At 56.1% G+C, this 24,435-nt stretch overlaps 1 protein-coding gene across 1 annotated transcript in view; it reads right to left on the minus strand.

The window, feature by feature from the left end:
• SLC9A1 (solute carrier family 9 member A1) overlaps positions 1-23,862 on the minus strand; it is a 31,752-nt gene extending 7,890 nt beyond the window's left edge. The window contains exons 1-2 of the mRNA XM_074850808.1: positions 23,481-23,862; positions 1,418-1,878 (exon numbers count right to left, since the gene is read on the minus strand). Coding sequence (XP_074706909.1) covers positions 1,418-1,878; positions 23,481-23,784 — 765 coding nt within the window. The 5' untranslated portion in view covers positions 23,785-23,862. The remainder of the gene's footprint in view (positions 1-1,417; positions 1,879-23,480) is intronic.
• Between the last annotated feature and the right edge of the window lie 573 nt (positions 23,863-24,435).

A 24,435-nucleotide genomic window follows, 5' to 3' on the forward strand; every position in this document is an offset into this window, starting at 1 on the left:
CTGCTGGCTCATGTTCAGCTGCTTGTCAATTAGAACCCCCAGATCCTTCTCTTCCAGACAGCTCCAACCACACCTCCCCAAGCCTGTAGCCAGGCAGGGGGTTGTTGTGGCCCAAGTGCAGGACCTGGCACTTGGCCTTGTTGAAGCCCATCCCATTAACGTTGGCCACCGATGTCCTGCTCAGCCCAGAGAACAGCCCAAACCCTTAGTGCAGCTTTGTAGCTAAGAGGGCAACCTCAGAGGAGGAGCCCACCCCGGGGCTGCATCATCCCCTCCCACCACCAACCACATTTACCGGAGAGATTTTAAAACAGAAGCTGACGCAGCCATGTGAGGATGGAAAATGGGCTTTAGGGCATCCCGCGGGGATGGCAGCGCTTGCGAGCAGTGAGAGGACGAGGTGCCAACTCCCGCCTGCTGCGGCCAGGTCCTGGGCCATGGGCAGGGACAGATGTGACAGCAGAAGGCAAAAGCATTCCCCAGGGATGGGAGCAGGGACACAGACCCTGCAGGGAGCCCCACTGGACAAAAGCGGGGAGAAGTGCCTGGGAAAAGCCCTGTGGTGGGACAGCACGTTCCTCGCCACCAGGAACCTCGTCAGCAGTGCGCTGAGCAGCCAGCTCCGAAGCGGACAGCTGGGGTATGGGAGAAGAGCCAGGAAAAAGCAGCGGGTTAGAAGTAAATTTAGAGGTCAGCTCTGCAGAGAGGAGGACGCCCCGCTGACGGCCAAGCCAGCACCTGGACACAGATGTCCTTTGGAAATGGCACGGCCCCAGAGCGGGTGGCCAGGCCCCCAAACCTCCCAAAGGTCCCTGCAGAGCTGCTGCTCAAAGAAAGGGGCTGAGGGGTGACCCAGGTGGATGCCAGCCCGGTCACAGCCCCCACAGCTCCCCCCTCGCCATGACTGTCCCCCCACCTCCTCGGTGCTGCAGCTGGGGGATGGCAAGGAAGACTCCATGAGGAAGGAGACAGGAGGGAGCAGCAGGTAGACGGCAGTTCTGCCTGACCCAGCACCAGCCCCTCGGCACTCCTGCTCGCTTTCCCTGGCACGAGCATGGCATCAGGCAGCAATTTCACCCAGGAAAGCAGATTCCCAGGAGACCAAGGTGCTGGGGACAGTCCTGCTCTTCACCAAGAGGCAGTAGCTGGCTGGGCACATGCTCTCAGTCTCCCCAGACTGCCAAGTAAAATGATTCACCTTAACCCACCTCTGCGGTGTTTTAAGCCACTATATTTAGCTTTGCACCTGCAAAAGGTCAGGAGCAAGCGGAGCTGCTGCAGCTCAGCTGGCGGAAGGCACCTGGCAGCTTGCAGTGGCCCAGTCTACAGTTCTGCCTGCCGGTCCTGGTGCCACCACCCAGAGATGCTCCACCAAAGCGAACCCCATCCCCTTGGCCGATCCCCCTCATCCACTTACGACTGTGACGGCGTCATTCAGCAGGGACTCCCCAAACACCAGGATGTGGAGCAGCTCGTTGATGTGGATCTCCTCAAAGACGGCCAGCACGGCCACCGGGTCCACAGCCGAGATGATGCTGCCAAAGAGCAGGTTGGCCAGGAGGCCAATGTGGTTCAAGCCAGGGCCACCGAGCTGGCACACGGCGTACATGAGGCCACCCAAGAAGAAAGCGTTCCAGAGCGTCCCCACCACGGCGAAGATGAGGATGGTGCCCAGGTTCTCAGTGAATTGGCGCAAGGGAAGGAAATAGCCGGCATCCAAGATGATGGGTGGGAGGAGGAAGAGGAAGAAGATGTCCGACTTGAGGATGGGGGGCTTTTCACCCACTCCTTTGATGAGCCCCCCAACCAAAAGGCCCACCACGATGAGCAGACAGCTCTCAGGAACGATGTTGGACACCGAGGGGATCACGTGGAAGCCTGGAGAGGAGGAAGAGAGAGCAAGACACGTGTTGGCTATGCAAATGGAGGATGCTCTCTACAGGAGGACACCCCTGCGGGAGCTGGGGATCAATTCCCAGCCCTCCTTGCATGCGTCAGGATCATTTACTCTTTGTGTGACTCAGTTTCTCCTTCTAACCAACTTCTTCCCCACGGTCTCAAGCTGTAAAGTGGAAACTGCAGCTTCACCAGACCCACATACCCTGGCATTGTTTGATCTCAGGCCAGAAAATAACAGCGAGTCCCAGTTCAGCAGGCAGCAACTGCCCTCTGGGCACTCCAGGGTCTCTCAGGGGACCCCCAGGCCCCCACGACAGCCGTCTGCAGCACAGGCAGTTCTCACAACACAAGCTGTCGCTGGCTCCAGCTCTTCCCATCACACCTACTAATCCTGAGCGCACGTAGGCACTGGCATTTACCTCCTGTCAGACGGCAGCCTGCCCACCGAGTGCCGTTACACCCAGCGTGCCAGGCTCTGGCAGGAGGCAGCAGCACAGAGCCCATCCCTGGGCATCCCTGACGCAGGGGACAGGGAGGGGAGCTGGTGCTCGGTGGGTTTGCGGATGCAATTGGAGCGGCTCCTTATTCGCCCTCCTGCAGCTTCAGGAGCAAGCTGGGAGGTTGCAGGTTGGGCTGCTCCCAGAGCAGGGCAGGACACATCCTCGGGGTGCAGGGCTATTCCTTGGGGTGCAAGGTAAGAGGGAACTCAGTTTCCCCTTTTTGAATCACAACATGACCCCAAATGCAGGTCTCTGAGCCAGCCGTGACCCGCTGGGGTGACATCCATCCACCAAACACCCCACAGCCTCAGGAACGTGGGCATCTGCCTGCCCAGCCGGGCAGACAGCACGATGCCAACCAAAGCAGCGCTTCAGCCAACGCACCGATACCCACAGAAGGATTTTGGGTTCCCTGGATCCTCTCCCAGGCTTTATAATTATTATTTTGAAGTGAGGCACATTTGTTCCCTGGCAAGGGAAGCAGTTTAAAATAAGGAACCCTGCCTTGGCATCCCGTGTTCCTCCGTTCCTTCCGGCCGGGCGGCTGTGCCATCTGCACATCGTTTCACAACAGATTAAAAAAAAAAAAAAAAACAAAAAACCTCCCCAACGAACCACCATCCCGCTGACTATCAGGAGCGGCTCTGCGTCACGGTGAGCCCCCCCGTCCCCCCCTGCCGAGCCTGCAGGGACCACATCTGCGCTGTGCTGCCGGCTCATCCCTCTTCCACCTGCGCAGCGAGCGGAGAAGGTGCCGCGTGAATCCAGCAGCTGCTTCCACAATCCCTCCTAAGGACCAGCAGTGAGTCAGGTACTGGCCACGGCCCCGCGCAGGTCGCCGAGGGCAGGATTAGACCTCAGACTGCTACCTGAGCTGCAGGTGCTGCCTCTGGTATGGGTGAGCCCAGCCCTGCAGAGGCCGGAGGATTCATCACACCCAAGGCTCCGTGCACATGCTCCAGCCACACCGTTTTGGCAGCGCCCAGGCAGCTCTGACAGGTCTCGGGTGCTGGAGCGATGTGGGAAGGAGTCTGGTTTCTACCTTGGCTTTGCTGCAGCAGCACCCACCTCTGAGCAAACTGCTCTGTGGCCTTTGGGTGCAGGCACGAGGGGAAGCCGGGAGCAGATAGGAAGCGTCTGAGCTTTCTCCCACTGCTCTCCCAATGTCCAGCCACCTGCATTCAGGGACCTCCGGGGCTGGATGCAGTACCTGATTTACCCACACAGGATTTTTCTTCTGTCTCTGATCCCCCCCCGGAGCCCACGCAAATGCTGAGCACCCCAGGGCAGCCCTGGCAGGGAGCTCCCCACGGGAGGGGACATGATAATCCCTTTTCCGAGCACAGCTCACGCAAACACCTGGAACGACGGGCCCTTCCAGCACACCGGGCGGTTGCCTGTCTTGGCATACACCAGCCCTGGCCAGAATAAGGTTTAAAGCCACACAAGCAGCGAGAAGCCCGCAGCAAATCAGTTTTTGCTTGCTAAGTACGTTCAATCATGAATAAAACACAAACACTGACAATTAAGCATCTCTCACTTCTTCTCCACAGGCCCCAGGATCCCATTAAACTGGAACATTCGCGCGCTGATGTGAATTCAATGTTTTAGAGCTTTTTTGTGGGGCCCTAAAAATACACTCACATGGGCTGCATGTTAATTATGCCTTTGATTTCACTGAATCTCAGCCATTTTTCACTCCCTGCTTTCTCCGCTCAGTATTTTTAGAGCACTCGAAAGCCCATCGGTACCAATCTGTTGCTGGGATCCTGCTGGGATCCTGCTCCGAGTGCCGGGCTGGCATCCCGCTTTGGGGTGGGGGTGATTAATGGGAAGAAACGCTCTCGCCGTGGGGGTGATGCCAGGCAGGGGCAAATTGGTCCAATCCCAGCTCCGTGCCTGAATTTCTCTCCCGGAGGAAGAAGGAGGCTGCAGCAGGGTGCTGGGCGATGAGGATGCCCGGCCATGGGCACATCCAGGTGCAGCAGGAAGAGGAGTAAGTCTTGATAATAGCCTTAATAATAATAATAAGCCTTAATAACCCCCAGGCTCCTGTTCCCAGGTGCTTTGGTAAAAGGCTATTTGCACAGCGGGTACCTGTGCTGCCTGCCTGCGCTGGTACCTGATGCTGCCACCCACCTGTCCCCAAACGTGGTGGCCCTGCTGCAAACTGGGACTCAGCTACTGCAGTGGGAGCTGCAAATCCTCTGCCAGCAGCGCAAACCTGGTACGAGCTGGGAGGCGGTGGGGGGGACAGCAAGACCCTCAGCACTCCTTCATTTTCCTCTGTTAAGCAGCAAGTGCCTCTTGCCACAGCAGAAGGGCAGGAGCCAGCATCTGAGAGGTCTCCCTGGCTGGAGGGCTGCGCCGGCTGCACGGGAAGTGCTTCCCTAAGGATTGAGGAGCTGTAATGGAGAGGCAGCGCCTGCACCAGGCGTACGAGACTCCCAGCACGCCACTGCCAGCACACCCTGAATAAACAAGTGATGCAGGAGTAGCGGGGGACGAGGCAGCCCGGTCTCCGGCACATCCGCATCCGGAGGATGAGCAGGGATGTGCAGGAGCAGGCAGACGAGCACGTGGAGCAGCTTTTCCCATGGAGAAGCACCCCCTGGGTTTCAGCTGGTTTTCCTGAACCCCACCAGGAGGGAAGTCCCCCGAGACCCCATTTCCCTGAGAGAGATCCACGATCCCCAAATCACCAGCACTAGGCACACGGAGTCACCCGAGTTTCTTCCTTTGGAAAACAAAACTCCATGGGAGCAGTTCCCCTATCAACAGCATCAAACACCACAGAAACTATTAAAAGCAAGACCAGTTGAGTAAACATCAACCCCGAGAGCTTAAGCAAACAAGCAAAAAGGAAATCCAGAAGTTAATAGTTCCTATTAAAACAGTTCCTTGCCCACATCACGCACCCCGGATTGCATGGGCCCAGCGAGGTGACATGGGAATTGCTCTCTGCTGGTGGTCAGCTCTCCCTCGGGTTAGGGCAGAAAGGAGCTGGGGACTGGTTTTCCAGTTTTAACCACAGTCTAAGCACTTGAAGGACAGGAGGAAATCACCATCCTTCAAATTAAAGAGATTTTGAGCAAGGAAAGCTGTTGCAAGACAATGCTCGTGCTGCAAAAGTTTGCTCTGCTGCTTCTGAACCCCAGTTCTCTTCATTTTGATGTCAGCAGATTTGCACGGGGCCACTTCTATCCAAGTGCAGATAATCGAGGGCAACATCAGGAATTTTCCTTCACTAACTTTGGTGGTGGCAAGAACCACCAGTGTCTGCTGGACTCTGCAGCAAGGCAGGTTAATTTTGCCCCTAGGTGCAGAAAGCAGGCTCGTATTTTGGAGGTTGTGGAAGCTGAATGAAGACACATGAGCATGGCCCCAGCATGGTGAGCTGCCTTCAGTCTTCAGACTTTGCCCCACCAAATGTGAGGACTCCCATTTCAAGCTGCTAAAGGTTCCTCCCCATCCCACCAAGGGGGAGCTGGGCTGCATTTCCCAAGGCCCTGGCTGCTGGCGGATGCAGTGCCATGTAAATATTTACTCCTGACCAAACAGCTTGGGAGAGACTCTGACCTACATGTGGTTCTTTCCTCCCTCAGCTGTATCTGGGTTACCGCAGTCCCGGTGCACAGGCCGGATGCTGTGCCTGGCATTATGTACGCTCCATCCAGCAGCGTCTGCTCCTTTGCTGCCTAATGACTCAAAACCCACCATATCTGATCTCCTTCCATCCTCAGCCTGGGCAGGAGGAGCCTGAACGGATATGGAGGGAAGGGACATGGAGGAAAGGGTGCTGGGCACCCAACCCAGACCCAGCATCCCCGCCCTGGGCGAGCGCTGCTGTCAAAAGGAGCTGGGTCCCACACGAGCATTCGCCTGGGGTGATGCTTCTTGCACTGCAGCTGAAGTAGAAGCGATCTCCATGCCCTGAGCTGCTCGCAGCAATTTGGAAACCCTCTCTCAAGGCCAGAAGGAGATGATTTGCAGCTCTCAAACCAATAACAGCTCTCGAGGTGGCTCCGGTGCTGGGAACCTACTGCAAAAGAAAGCAGGGAGTATCCCCCTTTGCTCAGCCCAGCCTCATCCCACAACAGAAAGCTCCGAGGACCACAGGCACTGTGTCCTACAGCATCTCTAAGGCCCCCTCCCTCCCTCCCTGATGGCATTTCCCTGTCCCACCCATGCAGGACTTCTCTCCCTTCCCATCACCCCACACAGCTCCGTATGGCATGGGACCCAAGGTCAGGCTTAGTCAGAGCTCTGACAGCGCTCCCCTAATTTTAAAGACCTCTCTCAAAGCAGTGCAGAAATAACATTTTAAGAACTTTTTAATCAAACACTTCAAAAGAACACTTATGATGAAAGAAAGGAGGCAAAGCCTCCACGCACTTCCCTGCTCCAGGCCAGTTCTGAGAGACGTCGGCATCTCCCACCCTGGCTCCCACCACGGGGACATTGCTGGAGTCAAAGCTGTAAGAGCCCCTGCAGTCCCCATGGCCCTGAAAAATACTGGTGTTTGAGGCGATAAATAAAATAAATAAAAATATTTTTATATATTTTAAAAAAATATATCTAAGGCCAATGCTGGAGGCAGCCTGCACCACGAGACAGCGTGCCAGCCCTGAGGACTGTGGGGTCCCCCTGGCCCTCAGAGCCACCATGCAGCTGGGATTGCCATCAGCCATCACACCCTCCTAGAGCTGCAGGTGGAATTTGGCTGGGATTAACGTCCTCTCCTATCACAGGAGGAAAAGCAATGTGAAGGAGGAGGGAAGAAAACCCACTAGGTTGGTGTTTGAGTTGGAGCCAGCTAAACAGGGGGAGGAAGGAGGGCAGGGAGCACACGGCATGGCTGGAAGGGCTCGGCACGTTCATGGTTAAGCGGGATGTTCCTGCGGCTTCACCCTGGCTTCCCAAGCGCCCACACATGGGGAGCCTTGCGGGGAGCCTTGCGGGAAAGCCAGGCTGCTTCCAGGAAGATGCTTGTTAGCTAAGAGGAGGCACAAGAAATGAGAACGGTTACAAAAACACCCCATCCTCCCAAGCTTCAGAAGTTTATTAGCGCGGCTGCAGGCTCCAGCAGGCAGGCAGCAGCCCCGAGAGAGAAATTACACAATTATTAACCAGGGATTAGGCAGCTCTTCCACCCCCTGAATGATTTTCTCTGAAAGGCGGTAGATGGGTGAGGGGGTGGTGAAGACCCCCGGGTGACGCTTGCTGCAGCCTGGGGGACCCATGGGTGCTTGTTTGGGCTGGAGGGTGGGACCGAGCGGCCGCGTGGCTTGGGTGCAGAGCGTGCTGCGGTGCTGGAAAAGCTCCGGGAGAAGGCACAGGGTCCAGGAAGGAGGCAGCGAGGGGGAGCAGGCATGCTCAGAAGGGCTGCCCTTCTTGAAGGACACTGCAGAGAGTACGGCTGGAGGAGACACACGTGTCTCAGCAGCACCAGGGCCCCTCCAAAGGCCACTTTAACCCTTTAGGACACCGGGCTGGCGGGGTCTGGGTGGGCCATGCAGAGATGCAGCAGCCCTGCATCGTCACCAAATCCATCAACCCAGCGGTGAGGGATGTAGGAAGGTGCAAACACCTTCCCACGCTCCCGTGGGACACAGGGACCACGGGCAGCCCTGACACGTGGATGCTTTGCTGGATGAGCCAGAAAGTCACTGATGTGTCACCATCCACGGGGACTAGTCATCCGCAAAGCCATTACCCAGCACCATCCCCTTCTTTTTTCTCCACTTAGAAGAAACAGCAGGGGAGGGGGAAGGCTGGGGCTGGACTCCAAGGTCTGCAAAGCACCAAGACCACCATGACCTGGTGTTCACGCTCTCTATTGTGCAGTGGTAAAGGGTCAAAGATGTGGGGCTAAGCCCCTGGTAGGGTTAAAGCCCTGTGAGGATGGTGACGCAGGAGCAGAATGTTTTTCAACTGGCTCCCAGGGGAAAACCCACTTCAGGCTCACAGATTTTGGCTGCAGCTTCTCTCCATTTATCCCCTTTCCTCCCAAAAAAAGTCGCCGGATTTCTCTTTCCCCTCCTGACCATTGGCTGCTGCTATAGTTGCCCAAAGATCAGCCAGGCTTTGCTGATTGCTGGTGGCCTCCAGCACAACCCTCGTGGGATGTCTTGTAGCTGCTGGGAGCGTGTCTCAGCCCCGCTGTGCAGCGTCCCTTGTAAAACGGAGCCGGATCCATCGACCTGCCAGCAAAGACAGGGAGCGAGGAGCCTTGGGAAGGGCACAGAGAGAGAGCTGCACGCGCCCGGCACCGGCACAGGTCCCAGCTGTAATGGGGAAGTCTCACGGGAAGGGGATGAAAATTGAACTTGCTAGAAAGGAATTAAATAGCTGGTGATTTACACCTAAAAATAGAGCGAGGCCACGGCTCGTGTCACCCTGCAAGGGGAGGTGGTAAAACCATGATACTTAAATTACATCCATTGCATCTCGCAAGCTCCAACGTCATCATCTGCCCTGAGGTTCCAGCTCTACCGAGCACCAGCGTGGCTCGCTCCGGCAGCCACCCCGCTGGGACGGCACGTGCGGGGTCCTGACGCAGCTTTGGCTTTGCCAACCCCTTTTCTGCTTCACCACGGAGCAGGCAGGGGTTTAATGCACGTCCCCGTCTCCCAAGTGCTCTCCTGCAGCTCTCTTTGGGTTGATTTCAGCAATTTGGGTTGGTTGGGGCAACCTCTAAGAGAAGCATTCAATGGCCTCAATGTCCAGAATGGAAAAGCTTTAATTTTCCACCCCAAAATGACATTTCCTGGTTAGAAGTTGACTTGGGTTTTTTTTTTTAAAGATACAGGTACAGAAAGAGCTCCTAAGCAAAACAATTTCCTCAGATTAAACCAAATGTTTCATTCAAGCTTCATTATTTTCTTGTCGCTAATTACAAAGAAAAGCCAAGAACCAGGAAGGTAATTAATTTATACTGCTTTTTGTGACTCACTGAGTTAATGCAGATACCACACAGGGGCCACACAGCCGGCACCCACCCAAACCTCACCATGGGCTTGGTGTGCAAAGCAAAGACAGGGAGAGAAGGGAAAAGCAAGACACCCAGCCCTCATTTTGGGGATCATGCTTGTGTACCCCAGCAGCCCGCAGGCAGGGGGCTGTGACCAGCCTGATGCGCAGGACTCAGGTTAAAATTCACGAGCATCCAGCACTGCAGCCTCCAGACATCTTCAGTCTGCAAGAAGCAGGGATCGAGTAGAACCATTTTGTCTGCTTTAAGCAGGGCACGTCCGCACGGGATGCAGGTGGGGAGGGAGACGAAGCCCTGTGCCGGGTCTGTCCACCCCAACGCAAGGTGCCCAGCTCAGCCCGGCTGCCATCGTACCAACTCCCAGACCTCAGCTCTGAGCTGGATTGCACACAACACCCCTGCAAGTTGCGTCGCTGCCGTCAATAACCATTAAGACCCGTTGCTAGTTGCCGAAGGACGGGTTTATTTTCTCTCGGTGTGACGTTACTGTCCCCCTTGCCTACAGACCTTGTTCAAACAGCCGCTGAATTGCCCCTTGTTTTCCCTCTCTTCCCCCCAATACTGCAAACAAACCGGGGGCAAATGGAAAGAGTTTCCTGCGACAGGAGAGCGAGAGCCGCCTGGTACAGCCTCCAGCTCACTCAATCTCGTGTATTCAGCCCTAACGCCTACGGCGAGGCAGGCGTGCATGAGAAGGTGACCTGCCTGGACCCTGCCTGCTTTGCAGAAGATAAGAACAGCGTTGATAGTATCGGGCCAGCCCACGAATGAGTCAAAACCTGAAAGCTACAGAACAAAAAGCAGACACTGTCAGGTACCCGCGTGCAACAGCCTCGCTGCAGTTCAGCCAGTCAGTCACAGCAACTGATAATTTGCAGTGGCCTGGCCCTTGCAGACCTTGCAAGGACTCGTGCAAACTGGCTTGGTCAAGCCCTTCAAGTACAGCCACGTTAGCAAAAGCAGGCGGTCCCGCCAGCGCAGCATCACAGCGTCGGGAAAGAGCCCTTCATCCCTGGCAAAGGGCAGACGGCTTCTCTGCATCTCTATTGCCAGGAGGGGCTGGCGGGGGGGGTTGCAGCACGGCTGTGATGTCTGACAGTGTCCCAGTTGCACCATCCTCCTGTAGCAGCAGCAGTTTGCAGCCAGTTCCCACTGGCAGGCCCCAAATAAATCCTTCGATGGGAGGGGAGACAAGTCTAGCCACCCTGCACCGCCAAGGCAGCTGGAGAGAGCAGACACGCACTTGCCTTTCCCAGATCTTGTGTCCCCTGGGCACTTTCGGGGAGCAAAGCCCACACCCCAGAAGAGGATAAACAGAGAATAAGCTGCAGCCAGAGCCTTCCTCCTCAGGAGGATGCTGAGAGCTCCCCATGCCCTGTGCACATGGGGGATGGATGTCAGGGCATCAGCAAGATGGATGCTGGTCTGGCACTCTGCAAGGTCAAGGGACCAAGGAGAGGCCAGTTCAGAGGTGGTCTGGGGGGCAAGGCTGTGCTATTCCATGCCTGGAGCCTTTTAGGGAGCAGTTATTTAGAGCCATTTCATGTATTTTAGCTGTTGGGATAAGTAAGGGCCGTGGGGACTGGTGATAAGGGTCCGTTACGGTGAGGCACGGAGGGGAGGGCGAGCAGGCAGGTACCACTCCCCCACCTCCCCACACCGGCCGCTGGCACGACGCAGCTGGGAGCGCAGAGGAGCTGAGCCACACCACCCACGAGCCCCGCGCAGGCAGCAATGGCCACAGCCGGGCAAGGGCAAAGCCTCTTCTGGTAGCTCAGTGCCTGCAGCAGCGTCATGTAGGAACGTGCCTCTAATCCTCACAGTCCTGCCAGGGCCTTGCCTTCCCCCAGGAGCGCCTGCTCAGCACCCCCAGGGCTGCCGAGGGCCGTAGCAGCTGTGGCAGGCATTGCCTGACTCCAAAGGGGTGCAGGGGTGCCACAAACGTCACACCCTGTCAATGCAGCCCCCTCCCAGCCACAGGCAGCATCAGCAGAGAAGTACCCAAGGATGATGATGGCACTACCAGGAAACCACAAGGTTGTTCCTTTAGCGTAGGGCTGGATTCGGAGACGCAGAAAAGTCCTGAAAAGATGAGCAGCCTGGGGAACACAACCAAAGGCGTCACTGCATCCTGCAGCAGCTGGAGTCAGGAGCCGCATGCAGATGAGCCCAGCTCCCTACCTGCCCTGACACCCCCCACAGAAACAAAACGCTCCCCTTGGCAAGGGAAATCTCATTTTCTCTGCCCAGAGCCTTGCAAGAAGGTCGCAGGGGAGGAGGTTGCTGCGCTGCAGTCAAGTGAAATGCGGGTGTTGCGGGGCCTCGATGGCAGCACTGCAGTGCTGCAAAGCGGGAGGAGGATGCAACAAACCCAGGCGTGCTGGAGAGCTGTGAATCATCTGCAGGCACCCTGGATATCAGCCTGCCAGGATGGGCGGACCCCCCTTGCAGAAAGCCGCTGTATACACTTATAAACAAGCTGTTTACGCAGACCAAGAGAACTTCAACAATAACAAGGAGAGATCTCTTCCTTGGGGCCCAATCCAGGCTCAGCACCAGCTCGCCCCTCCAGCACAAAGCTGGGGGGCTGCTCCTTGGTTTGTGTTTTGCCTGCTCAGCTATTCCCCCATCCGAAAGGGGCTGTGTCCCTCTCTCTTCCCGGCATGGGACAACTCAGGGAAGCCGGCTGAGACTTTTGCATGGTCCAACACCCACCCAGCCTTCCCTGCAGCTCTGCAAACCAGACAGCAAACATTCATGCCACAGAGCCGGCAACTTTGCAGACAAGTGCCAAACAGCCGGCAGCAATTCCTCCCAATTAAGCTTTGCTGCCCTGACCCAGAAGGTCTGGTCTGCCAGGCGAGCCAGCAAGAGCTCGAGTGCTGCCTAATTCTCCCCCCTCCAATTCTAAAAGATACACTAATTAATTAAGATCAACCCAAACTAAACAGTTGGCTCCACTGTGCTGCGTGGAGCAGCTTGCAGCAAACTCTAATTGTGGTGCTGGCGTCCATCAGTGGGAAAGGGAGTCATCCTGCTCCCCATCTGCACCACTCCAACCTGTGCTTTCACTTGCCTTAGGCTTAGGTTTAGGAACCAGCCCCGGGTTCCAGCCCAGACAGCACCTCCCTGCAGAGCTGGCCTTGACCTGGGACACCTGCTGCAAGAGCCGCATTCGGAGGAGACCTGTGTCCAGGAAAACATTCCTAAAACAGGCAGAGAAGTGCCAGGTTGCAGCTGCTCTCACGGGCAGGGCAGGGCAGGGCCTGAGCGATTGCTGCCTCCCTTGACTCACCCACCCCTGATCCAGCTGGCGACTCACAGGCAAGCCCTAAAAAGCCCATTTTTTTCCCCGCCACGTACTTCACATCAGGACGCCTGCCCAGCCCCGCACGTAACGGAAAACGGCAGCACAGCAGGCAGCCCAAAGGCAGGCTCCGGGCAGCTCGCAGGGAGCATCCGTGCAGGCAGATGTCCCCGAGGGTTCATGGTGTGGGAAGTGACCATCAAACAGCAGCTTTTTGGGACCAACATCCCCCTCTGCCCAGGCTGGGACAGACCACAGCCTGCCACTCACCCAACAGCACCTTGGCTGGGTTAAGAGAGCGCTGGTGATCACTCCGGGGAGGACAGGGAGGGCACCATCAGCCTCCCGGCAGGAGAAGTTGCCCGTACACTACCGTAATGCGCCGTGACAATCCATGGACACAGGCGTTTAGTAGAAACACTTGAATAGAGCAGGGAGAACCAATACAGCAAAAGCACGTACCCTCATTTTATCTCTGAAGCACTCACAAGAAATTAACAGATCAATTGGGAGTCTTTTACAGAGCTGGTATTAATTTCCTCCCAGCTGTAAAAAGGAAATGAGAGACAAAAGGCATTAAATGGACTTGCCCAAGTCCCCAAGTGAATGGCGTGAGAGTTGGCGTGAGAACCCAGCAGCTCCCAATTTCCAGTCCCATGTTTAAATAATGTTTCTCCTTCAAACGAGAAGAAAAGCCAAGGGCAGCCTGCAAGAAAAGCAGACATTAAGAAGAACCTAATTGCCATTAAAGACTGAGAAACCCACGGCGCCTTGGACTGTCACCCAACAGCTACAGCATTTTAAACAGGGAGGAAAACACAGAGCCAGCTGGAGCTGGTGATGGAGCAAGCAGTGATGGCTTGGGAAGCCTCAAGGCTTGGTTCCATGGCATCTTGAAGAAACTTTTCCAGATCCAGCTGTGCGCAGCTGTGAGCAGAGCAGCTCTCCTCCACCTCTCTCCAGCTCCAGAGCTGCCCCACAATGAGATGCTGCAAAACCCAACGTTCTCCTCCAGAGGAGCTTTGAGAAACCGGTTGAGGGTTTGGCATTACGTGCCAAGTTGGCTATTAAAAATCTCTGGTGACTCACGGGTACGCCGGTAACCCCGATCCCTGATGACTACATTCCTCTAACGGGCATGTTACAAGGCTGCTCCCAGACCACAGGCTGAGATTAGCAAACCTGTTTAAAGCCTTCAGGCGTGCTCCATGCATGGTTTTTCTAAGGCGGGACCGTATGAATCTTTACCAGCCTGTGGCATTCACCCAGCAGGAGCTGGGCACGCAGGTACGGAGGTACACGAGGACAAACTGCCATGCAAATTGCTGCTGCTGTTGCTCCAAGACTCACTTTGACTTTTTCCCACCATTTCTGGATAGGTGTATCCCACAGCCAAGCCAGCAAGGCTGGGCTCTTCCTGACACAGCTCATTTACCCTGGAAAAATGAGTTTTCTATAGGACAAAAGCATCCTCATCCAGGTTTATATCCTTCTAAAGTATCAGAAGAGCAACAGCAGCTGAACTTGCACATTTGGAGGAGGCCTAATAAAATAAAGGTCTAGAAAAACTGCTCCAGCTCCAGGGAAAGGGGCCAGGAGCTAAACATAACTCTCACTAGCCATGCTCTTCCCAGATTGCTTCAGCTGTCACAAGGCCCACTGGATGCCATGAATAGCTGGGCTAGGAGGGGTCAGCACAGCATGTCTGCCTCAAGCTGGGGGATTTCTACAGTAAAACCCTCTGAGTTACTTTCTGCATGGTGCAAAGCTAAACTTCACGCTGTTTAATGCAGATATTGTATTGTTCTGGAGCAGAAGGTAGTCAAGGCGATGTGGAGAGGCAGCACCCGGTCACCCAAAACAAGGCTACAATGTGGTCACCCAAAATAAGGCTCCAGTTGCTCTCCCAGCTCCTTGCCCTTACCCTCATGGCACAGCATTTAATACATGGTTCCTCCTGGCTCGCGAAGCCTCAGGAAGAGTTAAAGCTGAGCCAGCCCGAGGTGACCACAGACAAATTCCCCAGGCAGAGCAATGCCAATTGCCCTTCCCAGGAAGGGCAGATTTCCTACCGGGAACACGGGCAGGAAAGACAAACAAAAGCTCTTCAGGAAATAACCTGTTGGTTTCCACTCCAACAGGAGGGAGGAGGTAATTGCAATTATCACTGATTACTACCGGGCTTTGCAAACCCAGACAAAGCAACACCACTCGTAGCATACGCCAGCGGCAAGTCGAGAGCCAACCCAGTCACCTTTGGCTCTTCCCCAGCTTTTGGCAGGAGCTGCCGGCACGTGGAGACCCCACAGCTAACTGCAGCGCCAGTGAGAGCCGGGGGCTGGAGAGCCGTCCCCATCAGACGCCATTTCAGCCTTCCAGCGTCCCCCCTCAGCCGGGATGCAGGCGATGCTATTTCACACCCAGCCAAGCTAACAGAAGGGCTCCTGGGAGCAGACGCTCTCTCCTCTACGCAGCACTTCACACACAGGAGAGGAGCCCGTACGTTGCAAAACAACCCCCCCAGGGACCGAGGCTGCTGTGGGAAAAGCACTCCCAAGGGAAACTGAGGCACTAGCAGGGCTGGATACACCAGCTCTTCTCTTTAAAGGCCTGTGTGTGCTTAACTCTGCGCCTGTGGCATTTGTGCTGTTAAAATCTCCAGCGTCGGGGTGGGAAACTGCCTTCTCTCCAAATACATCGTTAAGATTTAGCATGGCATGACTCTGAAATGCAGAATAATTCCAGGCACTGAAAAAAACTCACTGCAAAAGGGAGTCTGCTTCTGCAAATGTGCGTCTTGCAGGCTTGATAGAGAGAGGAGAATTATTTCCCTACCAGCTGTCCCTCGAGGTTGATTGCATTGCGACTTTCTGGAGACAAAGATGCTATGACGTTTGTGAGTCACTCCTGGGCAACCCGAGGAAACGCGTTTGTTCTCTTCCGATTACAAAGAGTACTTTGCATTCTCCAACCTTCTGCTCGGGGATCTCAGAACATCACCCCAACTTCAAACGAGCCTTTGGTCAGTCCTGCCCCTAACAAATCCATCACGTAGGTGGGTCAAGCTCTCTGGGGAAGGAACCCCAAGCCATGGGGTGATGTACTACCAAAGGTGACACACCACCAAATTTATTCTCACCACTCCACTCCAAGCAATCATCAATCTTTGATCTCGCCTTTTCTGACAAACACGCAGCAACGTGTGTGTGCATGCTTGTCTGTAGAGATTTTAATTTCATTTCTTCCTTCCCAAGCAGAAACACACAGATTCTTCTGCCCGAGGAAAAAGCAGAAGAACAAAACATGACAAGATAGCCATCCCCCAATTAACAACTGGAAGACATTGAAAAATTAGAAAGATAAGCAAGATATCAAACACCACGTGGAATAGACGGCAATCACACAGCTTGCCTAGGGCGGTATATCGGCCGGCACCATGAAGCAGGAGGACCAAGCATCGATACTTGGTCCAAGTCGAACCATCGCCACAACTTCCCTGCTCCTCTGCTGTTCCCTTTGAAGCTGGCCAGCCCAGATTTCAAAACACAGAGGCTGTCATCAAACCTACCCAGCAGCTTTGAGCCCCGACAGGCAAGAAGAAACTGCTGACAACCCAGGCAGCCCAGCAAAGCCAGCGGAGGGGAGCGGTGTATCCCCGCTCTGTCTCCGCTCAGCAAGGCTGTGTTTTCACAGAGTATTCCGGATGGAGTTCAGTTTTTATTTGAACAAATTAAGCCTTGGGGACCCAAAAGAGAAAAAAAAGTAATAAAAAAATCAAATGTTTACGAGGCAGCTGCAGTAATTCATCCTCATTATTGCTTACTTCTAAAGTACCCACAGCTCCAACAATGCTCTAGTAGAGGACCAACTCCTACATGACCCTGGGACAGTCTCTACAACCCCCATCATCTCTGCAGTCTACTGCCACAACCCAGGACTTGCAGGAGGGAAAAGGGAAAGGATTATGCTAACAAAATTCTCTTTTGCAAGCCTAATGAGCTTCTGGTTTATGCAAGTGCCTTTGAGATGTCTGTCTCTCTTCTGCAGAAGAGGGGCTCCCGTCCCTCAGTGCCACAGGTTTACACACTTGTCACCCAAAGAACAACCCTCTCCCCTTCCCTCCACCACCACCCAGTTTCCCCTTCTCCCACGTGTAATTCTAAAACCCCAAAGGACTCTATTTAGCCACACTAATTGCAGACAAAAGACTCGTTCTCCACCCCACTAATTCCCAAGGCAACTCCAGCATCTCTGAGTATTGTGGACAAGCCACAGTTGGGTCCCTGGGCAATTTGGGATGAAGGACACGAACCAAACAGGCCAAATATTGGCATGTTCTCCTCCTACCCCACAAACCATCTCAGCTCTGTTGGAGGTCTCAGGGCAACTTCACGGCATCTCCCCGAAAGCCAGGCCATCACCCATCTGGGCTCTGGCCGTTGCAGGACTCAGAAAGTCAACACCCACATCCCAAATTCCACCTGCAGACTGTGCGGGAAGCCAGCCCGTCCCTGACACCCGGCATGAGGTGTCCCAAGCCTTCGTTAATTAACGGGATGGAACAACAGCTTCAGTTCCTGAGTGGCCTCAAGGTCCAGAAAGCAGAAGTGGGCACTGCTGCGGGTGACAGGTCCCTGCGGGGAGCAAAGCCATGGCTGCAAACCGAGCGTAATTCTGCTTTAATGGACATTAGGGCTCACCAGGGAGGTATGGGCTGTGATTACAGATGTGTTCAGTTTTTCCCACTCCATCAGTATCCCGTATTTCACAGCAGGAACCTTTCACTCTTCCAGCCCTAATTAATCTAATGGTTTTCTCAGATCCATGGAGGAGAGAGTTTGGACGGTTTTTTGCTCACACACCAGCAACGGGCAGACCAGGGAGGAAAAAAAATGCTGTGGCTGTTCTTTCTGAGATGGCAAAGCAGACAGAAAGGGAAACCACAGCCTGTGTTTGAATCATTCCCCAATAAGGAAGCGGGAACGCAACAAGTCTGCATTAGAAGAGGCTGTTTAAATTCATTATCATGACAATTTACACTTTTGTGGCAACAGCTGCATCTGTATTTCAAAATCCTTTGCTGACAGTTATTCATCAAGCCTCAGTTCCCCTGCAGAACAGCCACCAGCTCACCGATACAAACAGGGAAGCATCTGGGGGATCTCAGGCCACACTCCACCTTGGTATCTGCAGCCCACGCATGAAATAATCCAGGGCTGCCGCTTGCGAGCGGGCAGGTTTTAAGACAAACATTTCCCTCTGGCTCAGTGAGGGAATCCGCATCAACCAGTCCCACATATCCAGATGAAACAGCCCACGAAACCTCCAGCAGCTCTTCCCACCAGCCAAGCTTTGCCGACGGCCATCCCCAGCGAAGCCTGCCCGGCACAGCCCTGCCTGGCGCCCAAGAGAAAGAAGCCAACCTTGTGGTGGCAGAAGGACAACAGAGATAACCTCCGGCACACACATCCCGTACGTCAGACACCCGTGTTTCTAGCAGGATGATGAAAGCTGGGGTGACGCACGTCTTCAAACGCTTCTTTGCTGTCCCCTTTCCAACCCTTGCAGGTGGCACCAGTGTCCCCAGGCTGGTGGCTTTGCTCTGGGGTTTTTTTGCCACGTCTGGTCTCAAGATCCAGTTCCTGCATCCTGTGCCACCACCGCAACAAGTTTCTTACCCTGCTTATCACTCCTCACCCAAAGAAATCTTCGAGTCCCTGACTCACAGGTCTCTGTAAGACCTCTGGGGTGGCCCCTCCAAAGTTTCAGGGGAAGGATGTGGGCTGCTAAAAGCATTTGAAAAGCACCCAAGTGTTTTAGCACCCAAATGTCACTGCCAGCCAGCCGCTGCCAGCCTCTAAAAATGTTTCTTTGACAATTTTGAAATCGTCCCTGCTCCTTCGAGTGCAGGAGCCGTGCCCAGAGCCTCTGCCAGGCTCCACAACCCCACTTGCATCCATCATGTTTTGCTCTTCTTTTCCCAGCTCCTATCACCAGCCCGCAGGCACCGGGAACTTCCTTAATCTCGTTCCTCCTGACACCAGCAGCAATGGGGACGGTCAGTAGTGGCCAAAGGCAACCACTGACACTGGAGCCTGACGTTGGGATGCCCCGTGCCTGGCAAACCAGGCTGAGATGTGTCACCAAACAACCCCCAAAGCAGCAGCATAACACACCGCTGCCCACAGCTCTGGGCTCCCTTTTTGCTCGCTTAGCACAGACTCTCTCCCCGGCTCGCTTTACACCAGCCCGACAACCACACAGTGGTGATTTTTCTGCAAATACCAGGTTGGCGCTGGCTGCTGTCAGACAGTCTGGAGGGAGGGGGAACACCCCAGACAACAGCCCCAACCCAGACACACGAAAAAGGCGAGTGCTACGAAGGGGGAAGAAGAGACAGAGCAATGACTCAGTGATTGCTACAGGCTCCAACCCCAACTGGAGCGCCGCATCAGGCAGCGAGCTAACGTCTAGCGCACATCAGCGAGCAAAAGCAGGCTAAGAGAGCTCAGCCGTGGAGTAGTGCCTCACAGGGACCCTCCGCAGCAGTCTCCGGCGTGAACACATAGAAGATCAAGCCCCCACTACGCACTTGAGCTGCGAGGTGGAATGGCCCGGGTGCTCCAAGGAGGCTGGGAAGCTCTCGGATGCTGAAGAGCTGTTTGGTGCAGACAGACGGCCCCGCAGACAGACGACAGGGCATGCCTCGATCGAAGGCGGCTCCTAATGCAGGATGGAAATATGACCTCTATGCTTTTCTGCTTTAGAAGGTAGGGCCTGAAATGTGTTTTGGAGACACAGGTAACCCCAACACTTCTCCAAGGTGGGTAAGAGCTGGTGGCTTGCAATAAAGCTCTGACCACCGGGCTCCAGCCTGTGTCCACACAACCAGCAAAGGGACTGCTAGCCAGTCTGTTATCTACATTCCTGACTCACTCCTTTCCTTTCTCCTGAGACAGAAACATATTTACAATCAAACCTGAATTCCCCTGAATGTCTCCTGGAACCATGTGAGCCGAAAGGTCAGTCCTCAGAGTCAGGAAACCAGTTCTTGTGCTGAGAAACTCCCCAGCCTCCTCCCTACCACTCCTTGGGCACGGCGCGGAGGAAACCCTTACAATATCCTTGTAAAACCTTGGAGACGGGCACAGAGGGCTTCTGATTTGGATATTTTACGAAGGTCTGACTTTCTGCAGCAATGCAACAAGTTGAGAGAAAGTCTGGTTGCAACCCTCAGCCATGAAGGCTTCTCCACTTTTACTGGCAAAGTCAAGCCATCACCAGATGGGGTCTGCACGTAGCTGGTGGGGCTTGGGAAAGGTGTGGTTGTAGCTGTCCCTTACCGCCTCCTTTCCCACAGTCTTAAAATACCACGTGAGTATTAAATAAAGCAGCCAGCACCAGTCTTCCCTTTCTCTACTGGGACGAGCAAAGCAGAAACAGCCCACGCCTGCAGGACATGCTGGTGTGACAAGTTCCTCTGTCCCAGAAAGCCACCCCCCTGTCAGGTGGTGAATCCTCCAGGAACCAACATCCTTTGAGGCATTTTACAAAAACTGCATCAAGAGGGGAAGGGCTCAACTCACACCTTTGATTCCCCAAACAAACTCGCAGTTAGAGCTGCTGGAGAGAGGGTAAATCACCTGCAAGGGACAATGCCGGGACTCATTTAAGCCTGAATAGCTGTCTAAGGCATCAAGAGCGATGAGGGGAAATGGAGCAATGGGACAAGGGTCAGGTTGCTTCTCCTGGCCCAGAAAAGAGCCCTGTAAGCACTTCTGAGCTCCTCTACATCGTCACCCTGCACTACACCAGCGGATGACACCCACAAGCAATTCACAGGGTTGAAGACTCAGTTTTGCAGCAACATGTGGCTCAATCACCAGCCCTAACCCAGCAAAGGGGCATCTGAAGCTGGGGAAGGGAAATCAGGGGGTGCCAAGCTGTCATGCACAGCCCATGCTGCACAAATTCCCACTCTTGGAGAAAAGATGCTTGTCCCCTGCAGGGTTACCCCGATGCACACTAACAGGATGGGGGGGGAGAAAGAAAGTGCCACAAATTCCTGTTCTGCTCGTCATTCCCCTTCCCCTCTACATGGAAACTGGATGCTCCAAACCCTGGCCGGTTTAGGGAGCCTGGAGATGTGTGTGCCCCATCCTGCCGTCACAGGTTGTACTGCACAGGCGTGCAGCAGTGCCCGGTTGTGTAAGAGCTTATCCCTGGGTTAAAAAAAGCACATTTTGCTGCTCCTGAACAACATCCTCTGATCCAGGGCAGGATCGACCGGGCCGGTATTTAGATACTGAGCAGTGAGACATTTTTGCAGGTCAGGAGCAGAGGGAGCCTGAATATTCAGCTGTACCAGCAACTTGGGAACTACATGCCAAGACACCATGAACAAGCAACGCTATCCCCTTCAAAACCCTGGAGAGAAGGCCAAGGAAAAGGCTGCCCCAGGACCGCTCCACTCTTGAAGCCCCTGTTAGAGGTGTAGGTAACCCAAGGTGTGGATTTTGGCATAACCAGCATCCCTGGAGCTCTGCAGAGCACCTGCCATCTCCAGAGGACCCCTGCCAAACTTGCAAGGCAGCTCCTCCTAAAATACACCCCTTAAACACGCAGTCTTGCATAATACTTTTAACACGTAAGAACCGACGGGGCTCAGCTCACCGCCAGAAATAACTTTTCCCGCAGCACAAACGAGCCCTAACTTCAGGCAAGGGCGGCAGAAACAGCTTCAGGCAGCGACCCAGCGCAGCGCCGATGACGGAGGGTGCCCAGGGGAGGGGGGCAGCCGGTGGGCAGCGATGCCCCCGTGTCCCCCATCACATACGTCCCCGGGGAACCGCTTTCCGCTGCCCATTCTGGTGCTTTCCAGCGGCGGTTTTTCAAAGCACGCCCCGAGCAGGGCCGCAGGCCAGCGCTGTTAGCCCCTCCTTTCTCCAGCAGCTTCCGCACAGATACTTCTGATTTCATCACTCTTTGCTCTGCGAGGCAGGAGGACTGAAAACGCAGTGCAATAGCCCCGAACAGCTAGCAGAGGTCGCTTAACACGCGCTGGGTGAGCCCTGAGAAAGGAGATTTCGCGACTGGGTTTCCTACGGTGAGGCACCTTCGAGCTAAACGTGACTTAAATCATTTCGGGCAAAGTCGGGAAGAGATAAACCCCACAGATCCCGCCTGGTTCCACTCTGCCCCAACCACTTGTCTCCCAGAGAGGCAGGAAGCCTCCGGGTCTGAAGTGTTGGCACTCCTGTGCCTACATGTAAATAAAACATCCAGGAAGGGTTGTGAAAATGGGGCTTTACCTGCCTACGCACGCTCACAGCAGGCTGGGAAGGGGATGAGATATTTTTAGGAAAAACTGGACAGGGAGGATCTGGACTCTTGGTGGTCTCAGACCCCTCTGGGCCAGGACAGGGCTCAGTTTCCAACAGGCACCAGCTTAAAAAAGCTCCCAAAGCAAGATCTCAATCAGCAAGCTGGAGTGCTCCATAAAGAGCGCTGCTGTTAGCGTTATTAAATCGCTGATGGTAATTTAGGAGCAAAATGAAGGAACACAGAGCTCCCTTCCTTCCCGTCACCCGCTCTAAGGCAGGAACAGGCAAACGTTTCACCTGCCCTCTTGGCTTTATCGCCACCGACGGGACCGGGGCCAACTCGACCTCTGCACTGCCGGAGGCCGGGTCCGGCACGCCGGTGCCAGCGAGCGCGGAGCAGTTGCATCACGTCACACGCTTTTGGGTGATTCGGTTGGTATTGATGCAGCTGCAGAAGTTTGGAAAACACTTTGTCAACAACACCCGCCCCAACAGACTGGTGCTTTCCTAGAGCGGGTCATCGTAGCGGGTGACTTTTCCCAGCCTGCTGGCCCCTGATGCTCGTTATCTTTAACGCAGGAATCCTCCGGACGCTTTGCAGCAGAGGTAGCTGCTCACCCTGGTTTGCTGCGGAGGGGGAGGAAGGGGAGGCTGAAGCACTAGGAGATTTTTAAGTGACTTCTCCAAGGTTACAAAAGGCATGTGTGGTTGAAAAAGGAAGCAAAGAAACCAACCGGATGCTTCCTCCCTGCTGCTGCCGGAGTGCCAAAGGGAGGAAAGCAAACCTGGACCAAGCAGGGGATGGTCAGGGGTCGGGGAGCACCTTCAGCCCCGCTGCCGGCCAGCGAGACCAGCGAGTCCCACCCGAGCAAAGGGGTTGGGGTGCTGCTGCTCTGCCTGCCAGGCCTAGGGCAGAGACCCAAGGTCGCGGGGAGAGCGGTGCCCACCCCCGCCCCAGGTGCCTGGGAGGTCGCATAGAATGTGCTGGGGGATTTGCCCTGGGATGCTTGGGGGGGCGGGGGGGGTCCCACCCTGGGATGCTCCGGGGATGCTCCGGGGGGTCCCTCCTTGGGATGCGCCGGGGGGGGTCACTCCTTGGGATGCTCTGGGGGGTCCCTCCTTGGGATGCTCCGGGGGGGGTCACTCCTTGGGATGCTCTGGGGGGTCCCTCCTTGGGATGCGCCGGGGGGGGTCACTCCTTGGGATGCTCTGGGGGGTCCCTCCTTGGGATGCGCCAGGGGGGGTCCCTCCTTGGGATGCTCCGGGGGGGGTGTCATTCCTTGGAATGCTCGGGGGGGGGGGGGGGGTGTTGCTCCTTGGGATGCTTCCGGGGGGTCCCTCCTTAGGATGCTCGGGGTTGCCAGAACCATGAAGCCGGGGGTCCCTCCCCGGGGTGCTGGGGGGGTCCCTCCCCGGTGCCCTTCCCCCGGGACCCCGCCGCCACGCCGCCGACCTACCCAGCTTCATGAGGCAGGCCAGCAGGATCCAGAGGGAGATCTCGAAGGGGATGCGGACGTGGGTGTAGTCGATGCCCAGGACGGGGAAGGCTTTGCGGGGCTTGGCGTGCCCCTCGCCCGAGCCGTTGGCCGGCTGCTTGTTCAGCGGATGAATCTCCTGGGCGGAGGCGGGGGGCGCGGGGGTGAAGCCCCCGATCTCACCCCCCGACGGCGGGCCCGGCTGGCCCTGCAAGCCCTGGCCGGGTAGCAGCGGCCCCAGCAGCAGCAGGGCCCAGGGAAGGGCGCGCAGGGCCGCGGTGCCCATGGCGGCGGGGGGCGGCGGGGGGCTCGGGGGGGCTCGGGCGGGCGGCGGGGCCCGCCGGCGGCGTGGGGCTGGAGCCGCCCCGCCGACAGCCGGAGCGCAGCTGGGGCGGCCGCGGCGCCGGGGCACATCCCACCGAGCGGCCGCGGGGAGGAGGCAGGGGCGGAGGCAGCGGCGGCGGCGGCGGCGGGAGGAGGAGGAGGAGGAGGGCGGCGGGGCGGGGGGGGCCGCGGAGGATGGGGCGGCCTGCGGGGGGGGTGGGGGTGCTAGTGGAAGAGGGGGTGCGGGGAGCATGGGGGGTGCTAGTGGAAGAGGGGGTGCGGGGAGAAGGGGGGAGCGCGGGGGGTGCTAGTGGAAGAGGGGGTGCGGGGGGAAGGGGGAGCGCGGGGGGTGCTAGTGGAAGAGGAGGTGCGGGGGGAAGGGGGAGCGCGGGGGGTGCTAGTGGAAGAGGGGGTGCGGGGGGAAGCGGGGAGCGCGGGGGGTGCTAGTGGAAGAGGGGGTGCGGGGGGAAGGGGGAGCGCGGGGGGTGCTAGTGGAAGAGGGGGTGCGGGGGGAAGGGGGGAGCACGGGGGGTGTTAGTGGAAGAGGGGGTGCGGGGAGAAGGGGGGAGCGCGGGGGGTGCTAGTGGAAGAGGGGGTGCGGGGGGAAGGGGGG

This window comes from Strix aluco, chromosome 26, assembly GCF_031877795.1.
Source record: "Strix aluco isolate bStrAlu1 chromosome 26, bStrAlu1.hap1, whole genome shotgun sequence".
In the NCBI taxonomy this organism is placed as follows: domain Eukaryota; kingdom Metazoa; phylum Chordata; class Aves; order Strigiformes; family Strigidae; genus Strix; species Strix aluco.